The sequence below is a fragment of the Oncorhynchus tshawytscha genome, linkage group LG16 (genome assembly GCF_018296145.1).
Source record: "Oncorhynchus tshawytscha isolate Ot180627B linkage group LG16, Otsh_v2.0, whole genome shotgun sequence".
Lineage (NCBI taxonomy): Eukaryota > Metazoa > Chordata > Actinopteri > Salmoniformes > Salmonidae > Oncorhynchus > Oncorhynchus tshawytscha.
The window spans coordinates 46,710,508-46,726,047 of NC_056444.1; the positions used below are offsets into that span (position 1 = coordinate 46,710,508).

Below are 15,540 nucleotides of genomic sequence, written 5' to 3' on the forward strand. Positions count from 1 at the left end.
TTTTACTTATTCTGTACATAATGCTGCTGCTATAGTCTCTTATGCTCGCTATTGTTATTTTACTGCTGCTCTTTAATTACGTGTTCCTTTTATTTCTTATTCTTATTTATATATATTTTTTAATTGCATTATTGGTTAGGGGCTTGTAAGTAAGCATTTCACTGTAAGGTCTGTTGTATTCGGCGCATGTGACAAATACGATTTGATTTGATATTGACAACCATCACTATCCACTGCTTGTGTTGTTTTTATTAGAACGCTAATTAATGAGCAATTAATGAGCAGGTGAATTGACACAACTGGAATAGTTGTGGAGAGATTCAGCCCAGGCGGGATTCCAGAGTAGGGCTCCATGCCATGGCTTCTCTGAACACGCCCCAGATAGATACACCAGATAGCCTATATAGATCCTGCTGGTAGCAAAAAATACAGTGAGAAGGAGATAATCGCACTACAGCACTTGCTCATCCTCCGTTTTACCTGTGACACCCTCGCAATGATAAAACGGCACAGTAAAGGGGCCACGTAGGGGAGTTTACGGATATCATTAGTCTACAGCTAAGACTAGCCTAGTATATAAAATAATTGGCCTATCTGTTGGGGATATTCGTTTGTACCGAGTTGAAGTAATTTTGGATAACTTGGACAGTGACTATCGGGAGAATATATATTCATCGCTTTCTTTTACACACTGCATGAAGCTGAGAGTGGAAGCACCATGAGTCGAAAAACTAGACGCTGGATTTTTCGGGTTTTGCTTTGCCTTGGGATTGTCTATTTGAAAATTGGGTGAGTTTGTGATTGGCATGTTCATTAGGTAGCCCGTGTTCCTAAAAAGAAAAATAGAAAATATAAGAGTAGCCTATAACATAAAGTTTCGGTGTGAAGTTTGTTTGAATAGACATAGCCTACATTTCTATAAATTAAACTGTATATAAATTATTATAATTATTCATCTAACTAAACTATGTCCATTGCTTATTTGACATTGACCCGTCATCATGTCTGAGAGCTTCATTAATCTGTTCTAAAAAGCATATAGAGTTTGAGTTTTTACAGTTAGAAACCACCTGACAAAGGTTTATTCTGAATTATTTATATCTATAGGCTACACATCAAATACATGGGTTCCGGGTTCATTTATAAATTAGAGATGGCTTCAGATGTGTCCTTCATATTTTGTGACACACTTGTATTTCACTCAAAGACAGAATAATTGAGTTTAAGATAAACCGTGTTCTCACCACTCATCTCTCGTATTTCTACAGCCCATATGTTTTTATAACCTCCTCTAGACAAGAAAAACAATAAGTGCGCGTTTAAATTGTATGAATGTTAATCCCTTTTTCACGTTATAAACTTGTAGGTTATAAAGCTTTAATAAACACCGTTGTATAGCCTATAGGACATTGAAAGCCTATACTACATTTATCATGGTTATCTGGCAGTCAGTAATTTCTCTTTAAATAGCCACAAAACTACAATATACCATTGTTATATAGGTTAAAAAAAAAAAAGTCAATCAATGTCTAACTATTATACCCTTACAGTGGCTTTTCATCGGTGGTCGCGCTAGGTGCGAGTATAATCTGTAACAAGATTCCCGGTTTGGCTCCCCGACAGCGGATAATCTGTCAGAGTCGCCCGGATGCCATTATCGTCATCGGAGAGGGAGCACAAATGGGGATAAACGAGTGTCAGTTTCAGTTCAAAAATGGGCGCTGGAACTGCTCTGCGCTTGGAGAACGGACGGTCTTCGGAAAAGAGTTGAAAGTGGGTATGTTGCAAATCAATTAAAGTTTGGTTAGAACATTTTGAAATGTCATTTCATCACTGAAAATGTCCCCATGTTTATATAGGCCTGAAGGTTCATTGTGCTTCAATAGCGCACTGTGGCGCATGTAGCCAAATGGCCCGTATCTTTTTGAGTGCCTGCATATCTGCTCCAATGAGAGTTGACACAAATAGTTCCTAGCTTTTCTGAATGTCATTTGCGGATGACACATTATGTGTGCCTTGACAACATGGACAGACTTTGGAGGAAGGTTATTGTGTGTCATTTGAGAACAACATGTGGTGGCAATTACAAATAGTTCCATTTGAGCAGTTTCCCATAGGCTATACACTAGAAGTATCGACAGGGAACGTTTCCTCAAAACTGAAATGCTCATAATTGGTGAACAGATTGAAGCAGTGTCATACACTGGTCTTTCAAGATAGAGAGAGTGCGAGAGAAAGGATGGGAACTGAACAAATCCAAAAGGTATCAGAAGCCAGCACTGTAACAAAACTCTTGTGAACATTGACAGCCTGTCTTTTCAGGTCAGCGTAGTCTCCCGAGGCATATATTCACTGGTCTTTATCCTTCTCTCTCACTGGGTGCTGTGGCTCTCACTGTAAAGACGGCGATCTTACCACGGGTATAAGTTACAGTAGATAGAAAGTACAGAGGAATAAAAGCTTTAAATACTGAGCTGAACATACACAGAGGAGTGATGAAAGAAAGGAAAAGTTCAAATGAAGTACTGTATCTACCTGGTTAGGCAATAGGTTTCACAGCAGTGATGGATGTCTTGGATGTCTTTGGGGACACAGAGATGGCCTACAGTAGGTGCAGGTTCATGGCTGGTCCACTGGAAGCTGAACTTTCCAAAGAAACATGTACAGTTTTCTTTTTCTGCTTCAAAACGTTTCCATGTTGTGCCTATCACACATGCCCGGAAGTTGTCTGAAGGACTTCTTGGGGTATTCTCCTGTGCATAATATTACATAATATTATCACTATACTGACTGTACAGTTACAGTTACTCTGAATAACACAACAGGAGACGGCTAATCTGTGCAGATTCTGTGGTACTCACCAGATTGTTGCATATTCAGAGAGCAACTAGAACGTAATCTAGGATTGTATCCTATCCCAACCTGGATTTGGGCTGTTCAGTAGAGTCACACACAACAAATAGCTAGTAGCATTGTAATAGAACACGTGTTCTAACCATCAAGCAGCTAGACTAGAGAGACCTTCATACAATGTATTACTATAAATCCACAACTAGTGCATTCAATGGTGATTCATAATATTACTGGTTGGCACTATGAAAAGCTCTTTACAGCTGTTGGTGTGAAGGGCATAATCCTTTTCTGCTGTTCAAGTGAAAGCTGTGGTCTTTCACAATATGTTTTCTTCTTGAATGAGTGTTTTAAGTCACTGAAGAGTCTGGCATAGACAACCATGCAAAATAGATTGGTTTCACTGATCAGATTAGAGGTTAGAAATGAATGCCATTGTTGATGTCTAGCGTGAGTTGGGTGGAGCTTGCACACTCTTGCTTGTGCCAGCCAAAGAAAGGCAGCCTGTATAGGGTTTATGTTTGCTGGGGTGCAAGGTGCATCTAATGTTTTTAGTGTTTCTGTAGTAGTTTGTGCATTGCAGATCAACCAACACACATATGTAAAGTTAAAACTAAAATAACATTTGATGTGACTTATTTAAAAAGAAACTATTCTACACTTGGTGCAATGAGAGTATTCAATTTGCATATGGCTCTTACTACTTACTCATACAGGATAAAGCATTGCTTCCGTTGCTTTTAGGTCTTTCCACTCAGGTCTCATGACAAAGTACTGAAGAATTCCTGCCATCCTTTGTTTTGAACCAATGCACTAGGGACTCCTGGGGGAAAATTAACAACGGAGCAGTTAGAACTGACTGCCCGGCACACCTTCTTTTTTGGCTCGGGGCCCATCAAATCTATAAAAACGTCCACATAATTGATGCCTCAATATGAGGTTTTCTTTCAATGGCAAGGGCGCAGATCATAGATGTTTATCAAAAACAGGGCAGCAGCACCTAGTGACTCTGGGTTCACCAGGAAGTACAGAGGAAGGTATCATGTTTGTTTTGAAGAAATGTGGAGTAGTTTGTTTACATAGATATAATGGATATTGCCATCAGTAGCTGGTTGTTTGTATATACCGAACTGCAGATGCAGGTATTTCACTCCATATGCATGCATACACAGAATTACAATTGGGTTAATAATACGATTAATATTGATAACTGAAACCCATTTGTTTGCATCAGGAGATAACATTACACTTAACAAACATATTGGAAAATGACACATGGATGCACTTGTACAGTAAAAATTGGAATTGGTTTAAGCCATTTTCCCAGTTCTCTATTTGCATAGCGTGTTGGACTTTAAAATGATGCTATGACTAAGAACTTTTAACAAGAAGCTCACTCTTTCAATCATGACAGGTTAACCTTTAATTATATGCTGATAATTCAAACATCCCAGTGTGCGTAAATGATTTGTTCAGTGGACATGGGAGAGATAACCTGAATCAAGATCCTCCCTGCAAGAATACACAGAGCGTACCGAGCTCTAAGCTGATCAATAGCTCATCCTTCTCCACAGCCATCTCATTCATACTACTTTATTGACTAGGAAGTTTACAGACATTTTGATTCTAAGGCAGGCCAGTTTCAAGGTCAGTTTTCAGATGACTGTAGTCCTTGAGTGGTTTGTTTGTCAAATATGTTGACATGAGCACTGACACTTAATGGTTAAACTGCTCTCAAGTTGCTATTCTTTAACATACAGTATACAGTATATTTGATATACACCATATAGACGGAAGTATGTCATGGAAATCCAGATTTCCCCCCCCCAACCCTGTGCCATTTATCAAGCTGTGAAACAAACAGCTGTAGCACCATACAAAAAATATGAATTCTCCCAGACATCTGATATCTCCCAGATATCACACCAGTTTACACATAAAAATGATTAAGCATACTAAATACTAAGTCCCAACTGTTTTCCCTCCTAGGCAGTAAAGAGGCTGCGTTCACCTACGCCATCATAGCGGCCGGCGTTGCCCACGCCATTACTGCAGCCTGTACTCAGGGGAACCTGAGTGACTGCAGCTGTGACACGGAGAAGCAGGGTTTCTACAGTAAAGGCCAGGGCTGGAAGTGGGGCGGCTGTTCAGCAGACATCAGCTACGGCCTGGGCTTCTCCAAGGTGTTCGTGGACGCCAGAGAGGTCAAACAGAATGCCAGGTCTCTCATGAACCTGCACAACAACGAAGTGGGACGCAAGGTACGTGACCACGCCACTCCTCTTCCCTTTTCTCTCTCCATAGTGAAGGATTTTAGATGGACGGCTGCATGCATTTTGATGGTAAAAATGTAATCCCAGCAAACCTAAACTGGATCCCGGAATATTTCATTAGGTTGTGGGAAAGAAGCAGGACCATTCCAAAAAAAGGTTAAATACAGCTAAATCTGCAGGTAGTTCACTCAACAACAACAAAAATACAACTTTTTTTGTGGTAAAAAAACTCAAATAGATTATTTTGGATGAATTGCTTTATTCTCTTATATGTCTTTACTGTAATCGGGAGATGGTTCCTTGAAGATTAACATGTGCTGTAGTTTACTTAAAGCTGCTGTTACACAACACAGCTTGCATGCAATTGTAGTTACTTGCTTCATGAAACACCCCGTTGCAACTAATAAGCAACTGATCTGCAACTTGGTTGCATCCAGTTAAAATGTTTCAACCTTGTGCGAATAGTTTCAAGCAACAGCCAATCAAAACAAACACTTTTGTCACATGATCCATTCGATGGTTCGGGAATTACAACCCTGTTGTCATGTCAACATAGCTGTCAGTGCTGCGCAGCAGAATCCGCAATCAGGGCTTTTAGTGAACCCAAACCTTTCAACTGAAATTGTCCCCCATGAACTGTGCTACTGTAGCTAGCTTAGTTCGTTGCTAGCTTGGTTAGCTTGTTCCTAGCTAGCTAGCTGTGTTTGTGGGAGGCAGGTAGCCTAGTGGTTGAAAGGTAACTGAAAGGTTGTTGGATCGAATCCATGAGCTGACAAGGTAAAAAAAAATCTGTTGTTCTGCCCCTGAACAAGGCAGTTCCCCGGAAGGCTGTCATTGTAAATAAGAATTTGTTCTTAACTGACTTGCCTAGTAAAATAAAGGTTCCATTTAAAAAGTTAGCTAAATTGTACAGGCTGCATTTCTTCTATGTCCTTGCTATTACAATAGCCAAATGTTGGATAAACAAATTATTTGTGAAACCAAGGTGTAATGCAGCAGATGACATCGGGTGAAATTAGAATTCTCAAACAAGCAGCTTCAATTTGATTGGCTGTTGCATGCAATTTTTAGTGCGTTTGAGTTGCTTCATGTAACAGCGAAGTTGCTTGAGATTATGTCACTTGCAACTAAAATTGTGTGAAAGTTGTTTAGTGTAACCCCAGCCTTACAGAGAAGAGACCGAATCTAAATCTGAGTCCGAAGTGTTGGTTAACTACACGGCCTACCGAATATAGGCTAGGCCTCAGTAACCATGGTTGTTGTGATTTAGTAGTCTCCACCATGCTTGGGAGTGGCTGGACCTTGCCAAGGATCTGGGTATTGGGGCCAAGATTAAACAGGCAGTGAAATAAAGGGAAGCTTTTTTAGAGGTGAAGAGCAGTTTAAGTGGCAGGGTTTTATTACGACCCAGATCTCTGGGCTGAAAACAGATTGACACTGTACAAAAAGGCATTAGCCTGCTCCCCTATGATCTGCACTGTTGAGAGAGGATACAGTTACTGTTTATCGCAATTCCTAAATTCCTTGGTTTGTCTGATATCCTAGAGCCAAGCGCTTATCGTGTGTAATAGTCTTGTGCCATGGGTTGCTGTGTGGTACTTAGTATTGTCGAATAATATCTACTGTATCACTATGTCTCTTGGAAGTCATTACCTGCCTAACAGAGATGTTACGTTAACTTGTGTGATACACCTAGTGTTTTGTAGGATTTGTAGTCTGTCAATGACTCACATTGTGGCAAATCCCTTGAAACAACCAAGATGGATCAGGGACTAGGTAATGTTCACATTCTCAGATCAAGGCTCCTGTGCATCCATGGCTGCAGCAAATACTAGATCAGCTCTGAGACTCCAGCAAGTCTGGAGGTCAAAGAATGAGCAGAATAATTGTGCCAAACAACTTGGGCGAGGCTCCTTAGCAGTACACTGGAGTTAGTGAAGAGGAAAGAAGCACCTCTCCCTCCAGAGTCAAGCCTTACCCCTCTCGTCTCTCTCTGTGCCACAGAGGCCTGATTCAAACCACCAACACGTACCCAGACAGACTGAAAAGCCTCCACTCACACATTGTGCTCAACAGCTCACTGTTGCCTTTCTGTGTGGGGCCTGAATTCAGCCCTGCTTATCTAGACAGCTAAATTGCCTCTCACAGTGAAACAGGCTACACTCGTGGATTCCGATTATCAGTTGGGTTTTTTCTTTTTTCCGTATCCTTGGTAATAAATGGCCTCTCTGTTTTGATAGTTGTCCACCCCCCCTTTATTTATGCTAATCAACGCAGTGACACTGAGAAGGAGCGCAGTTCACAGCCCCCAGGTCCAATACGACCAGACAAAGCCTGTCACAAGTGTTGGTCACAGGGCTACTGAGGGATTAGTAGCTGGGAAGCCAAGTGTTGTCTGGTATACCACAGAAAGCTAACTGCATTTGTATGCATTTTCAGTACAAGGCACTAAAATTCATTTGTTTTATTGATTCTAGAATCAAATTGCATTTGTGGAAAAGGAAAATCCATATATATTTTTCTTATACGACATTTCACTATTTCGTTTTTTTTTCTTCACTTTTCACTCATTGATTGCGGGAACTCACAAAATCTCCATCTATCTTAGTATGAAGATAGTAGAATGCCAAACAAGCTCCTCATACATTTTAGTTCAAGGAAATGGGACAAGTAGTGTAGCTATAGTGTTGGCTGTGCCTTTTCAGGTATGAGACACTTGTAATAGTCATCGGAGCAGGCTTTAACAGTTATATCCACATCATTCAGCAGCTTGTGCAGTCAATCCTGACCTTACCGTGTTGTGTTGTGACTACACACGAGGAGACGTAACCTGATCCAGCATTATGGCTTCTGTGTACAGTCTGTACAAAGCTACTGTTTTGTAAAGGGCTGTTGTATTCAACCTCACAAGTAGCTTGTTGCTGATCTAATGCTGCACTGTGCGTACAATGTTACCCACCTCCTAGACTTTAGCATACGTGAGTGTCAGTGTGTGTCACCGTGCTATGTTGCTGTTTTCAATGGGATTGCAACAATCGAATTATGTAGGCCTATCATTTACTTCAACCTCCACTGACCCTTGGGCCCATACAGAATGTTTAGATTTTAGAGGGATCATTTTCAGGTTATTATGACAATAAACATATAAGTTCATTATCTACATAATAGTATGGTATGTTTGCAGAGGCTTTTCTTTTTCAGTGACTTACTCATGTATAGTAATATAACCTTCAGCAGATGGTTTGCCAGGTCTGTAAAGGTAACCTCTCTCTCGGTTGTTTGTGTGTCTAGATCCTGGAGAAGAACATGCATTTGGAATGCAAGTGTCATGGTGTTTCGGGCTCCTGCACCACCAAAACCTGCTGGACGACACTTCCCAAGTTCCGCGAGCTCGGCTACATTCTCAAAGAGAAGTACGCCCATGCTGTGCACGTGGAACCGGTCAAAGCCAGCCGCAACAAGCGGCCCAAATTCCTCAAGATCAAGAAGCTCTACTCCTACCGGAAACCCATGGACACAGACCTGGTGTACATGGAGAAGTCCCCTAATTATTGCGAAGCGGACCCGATGACGGGCAGTGTTGGAACGCAAGGCCGGCTGTGTAATAAGACTGTTATGCAGCAGATCAGCGGCTGTGACCTGATGTGCTGCGGACGGGGGTACAACACACACCAGTACTCCCGCGTGTGGCAGTGCAACTGCAAGTTCTTGTGGTGCTGCTACGTCAAGTGCAACACCTGCAGCGAGAGGACAGAGGTGTACACCTGCAAATGACAATATTTATTGGACCGTCAGATGTGTGTGTTTGTGTGTCTGTGCATAGTGGATTTTTTAAAACTAATGGATAGAGGCTGTCTTTGCAGAAATAGACATTGAGGAACTAAGAAGATGGAACAACAGCGATTTTGTTTGCACACAACGCTCCTCCTCCCCTCTCAATATACATGTACTGGGATGCTTGCTTTCGCTGGTGACATAAGGAGCTGTGTGCTATGGTGCAACACATCAACATAAAGGGAAACACTGTGTCTTGGAAGCCAGGATGGGACAGCCTCAGGTCATGAACTATAAGACACTGAGCTGCCTACCTGCCTGCCTACCTGGATTGATGTGTACTAGCTACTTACTGTTGACTGTAGAGCTAATGGATTCTCCAACGCTCACCATGAATCAATGCTGGATATAATGCTGGACTGTGCTACTACTGTAGTTCTCTGTACCTGTAGCTCAATAGGACACGCTATGCACAAATGAAATGAAAGAGCCATCTGGAATATTTAACATACTGTATTTAGAGACAAAATAATAATAATAATTTATTTTATAAAGAAACTACTGATTTTGTCCGTTATGGAGCAAGTCTTAATTGTGTAGATGATGGGTGGTTCCCCCAATTAGAGTTTGTTATTGGTTTGTTTGTTGCAATCAAACATAGAACATACAGTCATACACTGGAATGAGTCAGCCTGGAATTGTCCTCTGTGGAATATTATGTCCCTCATATTGTTCCAGGTTAGGCTGGTAATAGACTACTGACATTTACTTTCTCATGAGTTTGGGCTAATCTGAAATCCTATTCCCTTTATAGAGTCTCTGACCAAAAGTAGTGCACTATATGGGGACTATGGTGCCATTTCAGATGTGGCTTTAGTCTTCCTTCTGTTTGCTGCTAGTCTGGAGAGTCACTCACTGTGGTCTAAGGGCATCAACACTACTGTCTGTGTTAAATGACAATGCTCACCTCAAGCTGACTAAATTTAACAAGACATATTCAACCAGACAGACACTCTTTTTTGGTAAATACTGGTAAAGAGAGTATATTTTGTTAAATCCTATTTTTATATGAATGTCTTATTTATACTATTTCTTCTGGCATAATTCAATTTCAAGCTCTTCCCTCTTTATCCCTCTGTAAAATCCTTGTGGGAAAATGTGTGATCTTGTTTTCGCCACTGGTGTCACTTCACTGCCATTGTTGTCTACTGTATGTGATTGGAACCCTGAGTTTATCCCTGTGAGTATATGGCTGTGTTCAAACTGCTCTGTTTACTGCATTTCATGACTGGTATGGTTGGAATACAGGAACAGGATATGACTAACAAACCATGACTCTGAGGGTTTCATTTCACTACCAACCCTACCTTGCATGATAAAACAGGCAGCCGAAATTGGTTCTGATTTGCAGCCTGAATCTAGCCCGGTCCCTAAAACACACTGTTATTACATATTAATTACATGTTAACTACACATTCATTAACTATGGGGTTTATTACTTGGACTTTAAGTTGATTGTATTGTATGACAGTTTAATGCTGCCATTAGGCTACAACACGCCGCCACATTGAGCAAGCTATTATCTACTAAAGACAATGAAGTTAAAAGAACATAGATTTCATATGGTGATCCTGGGTAGGCCTACATGCCTTGAGTTAAATCAATCACTGAAATGGTTCACTTTATGATTGCAATCCGTGAAGTAAGTAGCGGAAAAGAAAGAAAGACATTCTTGGATAGGGGGCAAAGTTATTCAGGCTTAATTGAGGGCCCATCTTGGCCCTGCAGACTGGGAAGGAAGTGGATGAATGTAGCGGAGGAGAAAAGCGTTTGTGCACTAATGGTAGGGTGTTGGTGTAATTGATGAGGCTGGTCGGGCTGGCTGTCATGGCAGTGATGACTTGCTCGGGCAGGGAGGAGTTGGAGCTGTCTGTTGATAGATGACTAGCACATCTGCTTCATTCACTCTTAAAGCCGCTAGTTGCTACAGCAACTCCCTCTGCGCCCCAGAAAATGTGAGGCAGTCTCCAGGAGATGCCGGCCGACACGTCAAGGAAATGTTAACGATGCTCAAGCCCACAATCGCCCGCTTCCACTCCCCATATATAACTAGAACACGGAGAGAAAGGTGTCAACGCAAAAGTTGGTCCCAATGAATTTGGCACCTATCTCAATATTTCACCAATGTTGAGTATACCACTTACATTACTATGGTGAGGGCCCTTCTTTCTCTCCCAAATAAAATCTTCTGATGTAATATTCTGTATCATGGCCGCATTCGTAAAGCATATCAGAGTATGACTTCTGATTTAGGATCAGTTTTGTATTTTAGATAATAATGAATTGATAGTGGGACCTGATCCTAGATCAGCACTACAGGCCTAAGGATATAAGGGTCCGGCTAACTAAAAGTACCTGAACTAAAAGGACCCTGGAATATATTGCTTTTGATGACCCCTGAAGAGGAACATGGGAGTGAAGGAGGGTAGTAACTGTGACTTCTTTTTGATTGACAGAAAACCTCCCAGCGTTCATAATAATGCTTCAACAGAGTCCCGCATAAGAAAGGCAGCTGCCTAAACACTCTGGTTAAAGTTAAACCAGGGTTTGTGTTGAAGACCTCCCTCTCTTTACATATCTGAGGATCTAATATGGGTAATCTATTTAGACCTATTCACACTCACTTAGTCATGTCTTCAGCTAACCTTTAAATGACTGTGGAGAATCTCAGGCTTGGCTAGACTGTGAATGATGTGTCCTTATGTTAGAGCTGACTTAATGAGGTGCTGTTAAAGTCATATCGTCACCTATCCACTAGTCAGATCCAGTGACCCAAAGAAACCCTACACATGTATGTGTCTGTGTGTATGTGTGATCCACCTGCAGCGTGACCCCAGTCAGATCTACACCACAACAGAAGAAACAGTCACCCCCCCCCACACACACACCGTTTCATCAACCCAAATCCCATGTTCTTTGATATCACGGCATACAGTAAGCCAGAAACCCTACATCAAGTTCTAAGATCACAGCATTACTAATTATACGCTAAGCTGTGTTTCTCCATAAACACGAATATGTCACTGCCAAAACATTCAGGTGTAATATCCATGTCACTCTGTAATGGAGGGTTTGGACCCTTTTGATGAATGTTTACAAACACACAAACACAAGCATACAGACACACTCACACGTGCACACACACACACACACACACACACACACACACACACACACACACACACACACACACACACACACACACACACACACACACACACACACACACACACACACACACACACACTTATGCCAGGGGTAGTACCTGTGTTACCTGGAGATTGGCTGGAGAGTATCACCGTCCAAGGGAGGAGATAGAAGCAGCTAGAGCGGAACGGCGAGGATACGAGGAATTAGAGGAACGGCAACTATACAAGAGGTCAAGGCTGGCAAGGAAGACCGGGAAGCCCACACGGGGCACATGTGGAGGTTGGCGTAGCTAACTCCCCTTGCTCACGGCAAGGAGAGTGGTACTGGTCAGGCACCGTGTTATGTGGTAAAGCGCACGGTGTCTCCAGTGCGTGTGCACAGCCCGGTGCGCTACATTCCAGCTCCCCGCATTGGACGGGCTAGAGTGGGCATCCAGCCAGGATGGATGGTGCCGGTTCAGCGCGCCTGGCCTCCAGTGCGTCTCTTCGGCCCAGGACATCCTGCGCCGGCTCTGCGCACTGTGTCTCCACACCAGGCTTCCAGTGCATCTCCCCAGTCCGGTGAGAACTGTTCCGATTCCACGTACCAGGCCTCCAGTATGTCTCCCCAGCCTGGTAAGCCCTGTGACAGCTCCATGCACCAGGCTTCCAGTACGTCTCCTCAGTCTGGTGAGACAGTTCCGGCTCTACGTAGGAAGCCTCCAGTGATGATCCATGGCATGAAGCCTCCAGTGATGATCCATGGCACGAAGCCTCCAGTGATGATCCATGGTACAAAGCCTCCAGTGATGATCCATGGCACGGAGCCTCCAGTGATGATCCATGGCACGAAGCCTCCAGTGATGATCCATGGCATGGAACCTCCAGTGATGATCCATGGCCCGGAGCCTGCAGTGATGATCCATGGCACGGAGCCTGCAGTGAGGATCTATGGCACGGAGCCTCCAGCGACGGTCCCAAGTCGAGAGCCTCCAGCGAGGGTCCCCAGTCCGGAGCCTCCAGCGAGGGTCCCCAATCCGGGGCCTGCAGCGAGGATCCCCAGTCCGGGTCCTGCAGCGAGTGTCCCCAGTCCGGGGCCTGCGGAGAGGGTCCCCAGTCCGGTGCCTGCGGCGAGGTTCCCCAGTCCGGGGCCTGCGGAAAGGGCCCGCAGTCCGGGGTCGGCGACGAGGGTCCCTGCACCAGAGGCACCACCAAAATGGGGGGAGTCAGAGGTGGAGCGGGGGCCGAACCAGAGTCTCCGCCAAGGGTAGATGCCCACCCGGACCCTCCCCTATAGGTTCAGGTTTGCGGCCGGGAGTCCGCACCTTTGGAGGGGGGGGGGGACGACTGTCACGCCCTGACCTTAGAGAGACGTTTTATTTCTCTATTCGGTGAGGTCAGGGTGTGATGTGGGGTAGGCATTCTATGTTTTGTATTTCTTTGTGTTTGGCCGAGTGTGGTTCCCAATCAGAGGCAGCTGTCTATCGTTGTCTCTGATTGGGAATCATACTTAGGTAGCCTTTTCCCCCACCTATGTTGTGGGATCTTGTTTTTGTACAGCTCTTGTAGCCTACGGAATGGTACGTTCATTTGGTTTCACTTTGTTATTTTGTTGCTGGTTCTCATTTAATAAATATGATGACCACAAATTACGCTGCGCCTTGGTCTCCTTCAAACAACGCACGTTACAGAAGATCCCACCACAAAAAGACCAAGCAGTGTTTTCTGGAGGAGTGGACATGGGAGGAGATACTGGAAGGCAAGGGTCCCTGGGTGCAGGCTGGAGACTATCACCGTCCAAGGGAGGAGATAGAAGCAGCTAGAGCGGAACGGCGAGGATACGAGGAATTAGAGGCACATGTGGAGGTTGGCGTAGCTAACTCCCCTTGCTCACGGCAAGGAGAGTGGTACTGGTCAGGCACCGTGTTATGTGGTAAAGCGCACGTTACACTTTTGACGAAAATACACGTTGTAATGTGATGACGTGGAGTGTTTCAAAAACACATGTTTTCAAATGATTGCACATGTGAAATTTAATGTGAAATCACGTGTTTTTTTCTGTTAGGGTCACTTGTACGGTTTATCACTACATACTTTATGTATAAAAATACATCTATGGTAAAGGGAGGTGACACAACTTCACAGCATAAAAGTTAAAAGGAATTGGATATAAGCTTAATTCAAAACAAACCAGACTTTGTAAGAACAATAATTAGCTGGGTTCAAGCACTTCACTCATAGGACACCAGTAAAGACAGTAATTTGGGAGAGGGGAGGAGATAGAACATTTGCTTCTCTCTCTCTCTCTCTCTCTCTCTCTCTCTCTCTCTCTCTCTCTCTCGCTCTCTCACTTTGTCCATAAATCTTCTGACACAAGATTCTGTCAGTCATACTTTTGTTGTTCCTCTGGTTGGGACATGCACAAGCACCTGAGCTCCGCAGCAATAAATTGCAGAGCACAAGGCTCTCTTTATGCGATCTCTCTGAGATATGGGCACATAGCTCATTGTGCAGTCTCTTAACAGTGTGTGCGTGGTGTTGGAGGCCCTGCGATCGAAGCGGGAGATAGCCGACAATATCCACTCCCAACAAGAGAGATCCTCCACTGTTTGTCTCAAAGCAACCCTCACAGGGTCTATCTGGCTTCCCATGCTCTATCTGATTTCAGATGTAAACACTTTTGGCATGATAGCCTCCTGGTATTGTCAGTGGCATTAACAAAATCAGTAAGAGCCCTTGACAGAGGTCGTATCAGCTCTCTAGGGGACTTTCAAGGAGACATTCAAGTGGAGAATACTGGCCCGTTCTAACAGCCCCTGTGGTTGAGAAAGCTCCTGAAATATGTAATCAGGACACAGTAATGCATCTGAGAAATGAGACCTTTGAGTGCACTGTTTAACGACTGCCTTTGATGATTGTGAATGAGCTGTGGAATATAATGCAGTATCTTCAAAAGATCAGAGCGGCCCCATATGATACTTTTCCTTTTTTTCTCTGCGAGTGGTTTGAAACAGGGTAGGTTATGGAGGACCCTCATGCCTGCCCCTCTCTGACAACGTCACCTGAGTCAAGCTTACAGTAATCCGCTGACGTCCTGGGCATCCTGACACGGGATGTTTTGAACAAAAACACTAAACTCAGAGACTCTTGGGAAATATCCCTGATCTTCCTCCAGCAACGTGCCAGCCAGCCAGCAAGCCAAGCTGCCCTGAAAACAATAAAAACTGTAATCTCCTATCGTTGGATTTTTCCTCTTTGGTTGACAGTGCAACAGGTTCATAACTAACCTCAGAGTCGCGCAGGCTCACTTTTTGTCAGTAGTTGCCGACGGATTACAAAAGCCCTCTCCAAATAGGGTTCACCTCACCGGTTCAACACATAACCCTGTGATCTGGGAAGAAGAAAGGAACAGTATCAAGCTTCAAATTGAGACTAAGCCAAATCTTCTCCACGTT

General features: G+C 43.6%; 1 protein-coding gene across 2 annotated transcripts; it reads left to right on the forward strand.

Moving 5' to 3' along the window:
• The first annotated feature begins 429 nt into the window (after positions 1 to 429).
• LOC112215757 (protein Wnt-7a) lies at positions 430 to 10,226 on the forward strand. Of its 2 annotated transcripts, none has more exons than XM_024375122.1 (4): positions 430 to 789; positions 1,551 to 1,777; positions 4,840 to 5,111; positions 8,415 to 10,226. In XM_024375122.1, the coding sequence occupies exons 1-4, from the start codon at positions 719 to 721 to the stop codon at positions 8,895 to 8,897; spliced, it is 1,053 nt and encodes a 350-aa protein (XP_024230890.1). In that variant the 5' UTR covers positions 430 to 718; the 3' UTR covers positions 8,898 to 10,226. The 2 variants fall into 2 exon arrangements, with proteins under 2 accessions (XP_024230890.1, XP_024230891.1); XM_024375123.1 differs by having other exon boundaries at positions 708 to 789; positions 1,624 to 1,777.
• Positions 10,227 to 15,540: the final 5,314 nt, after the last annotated feature.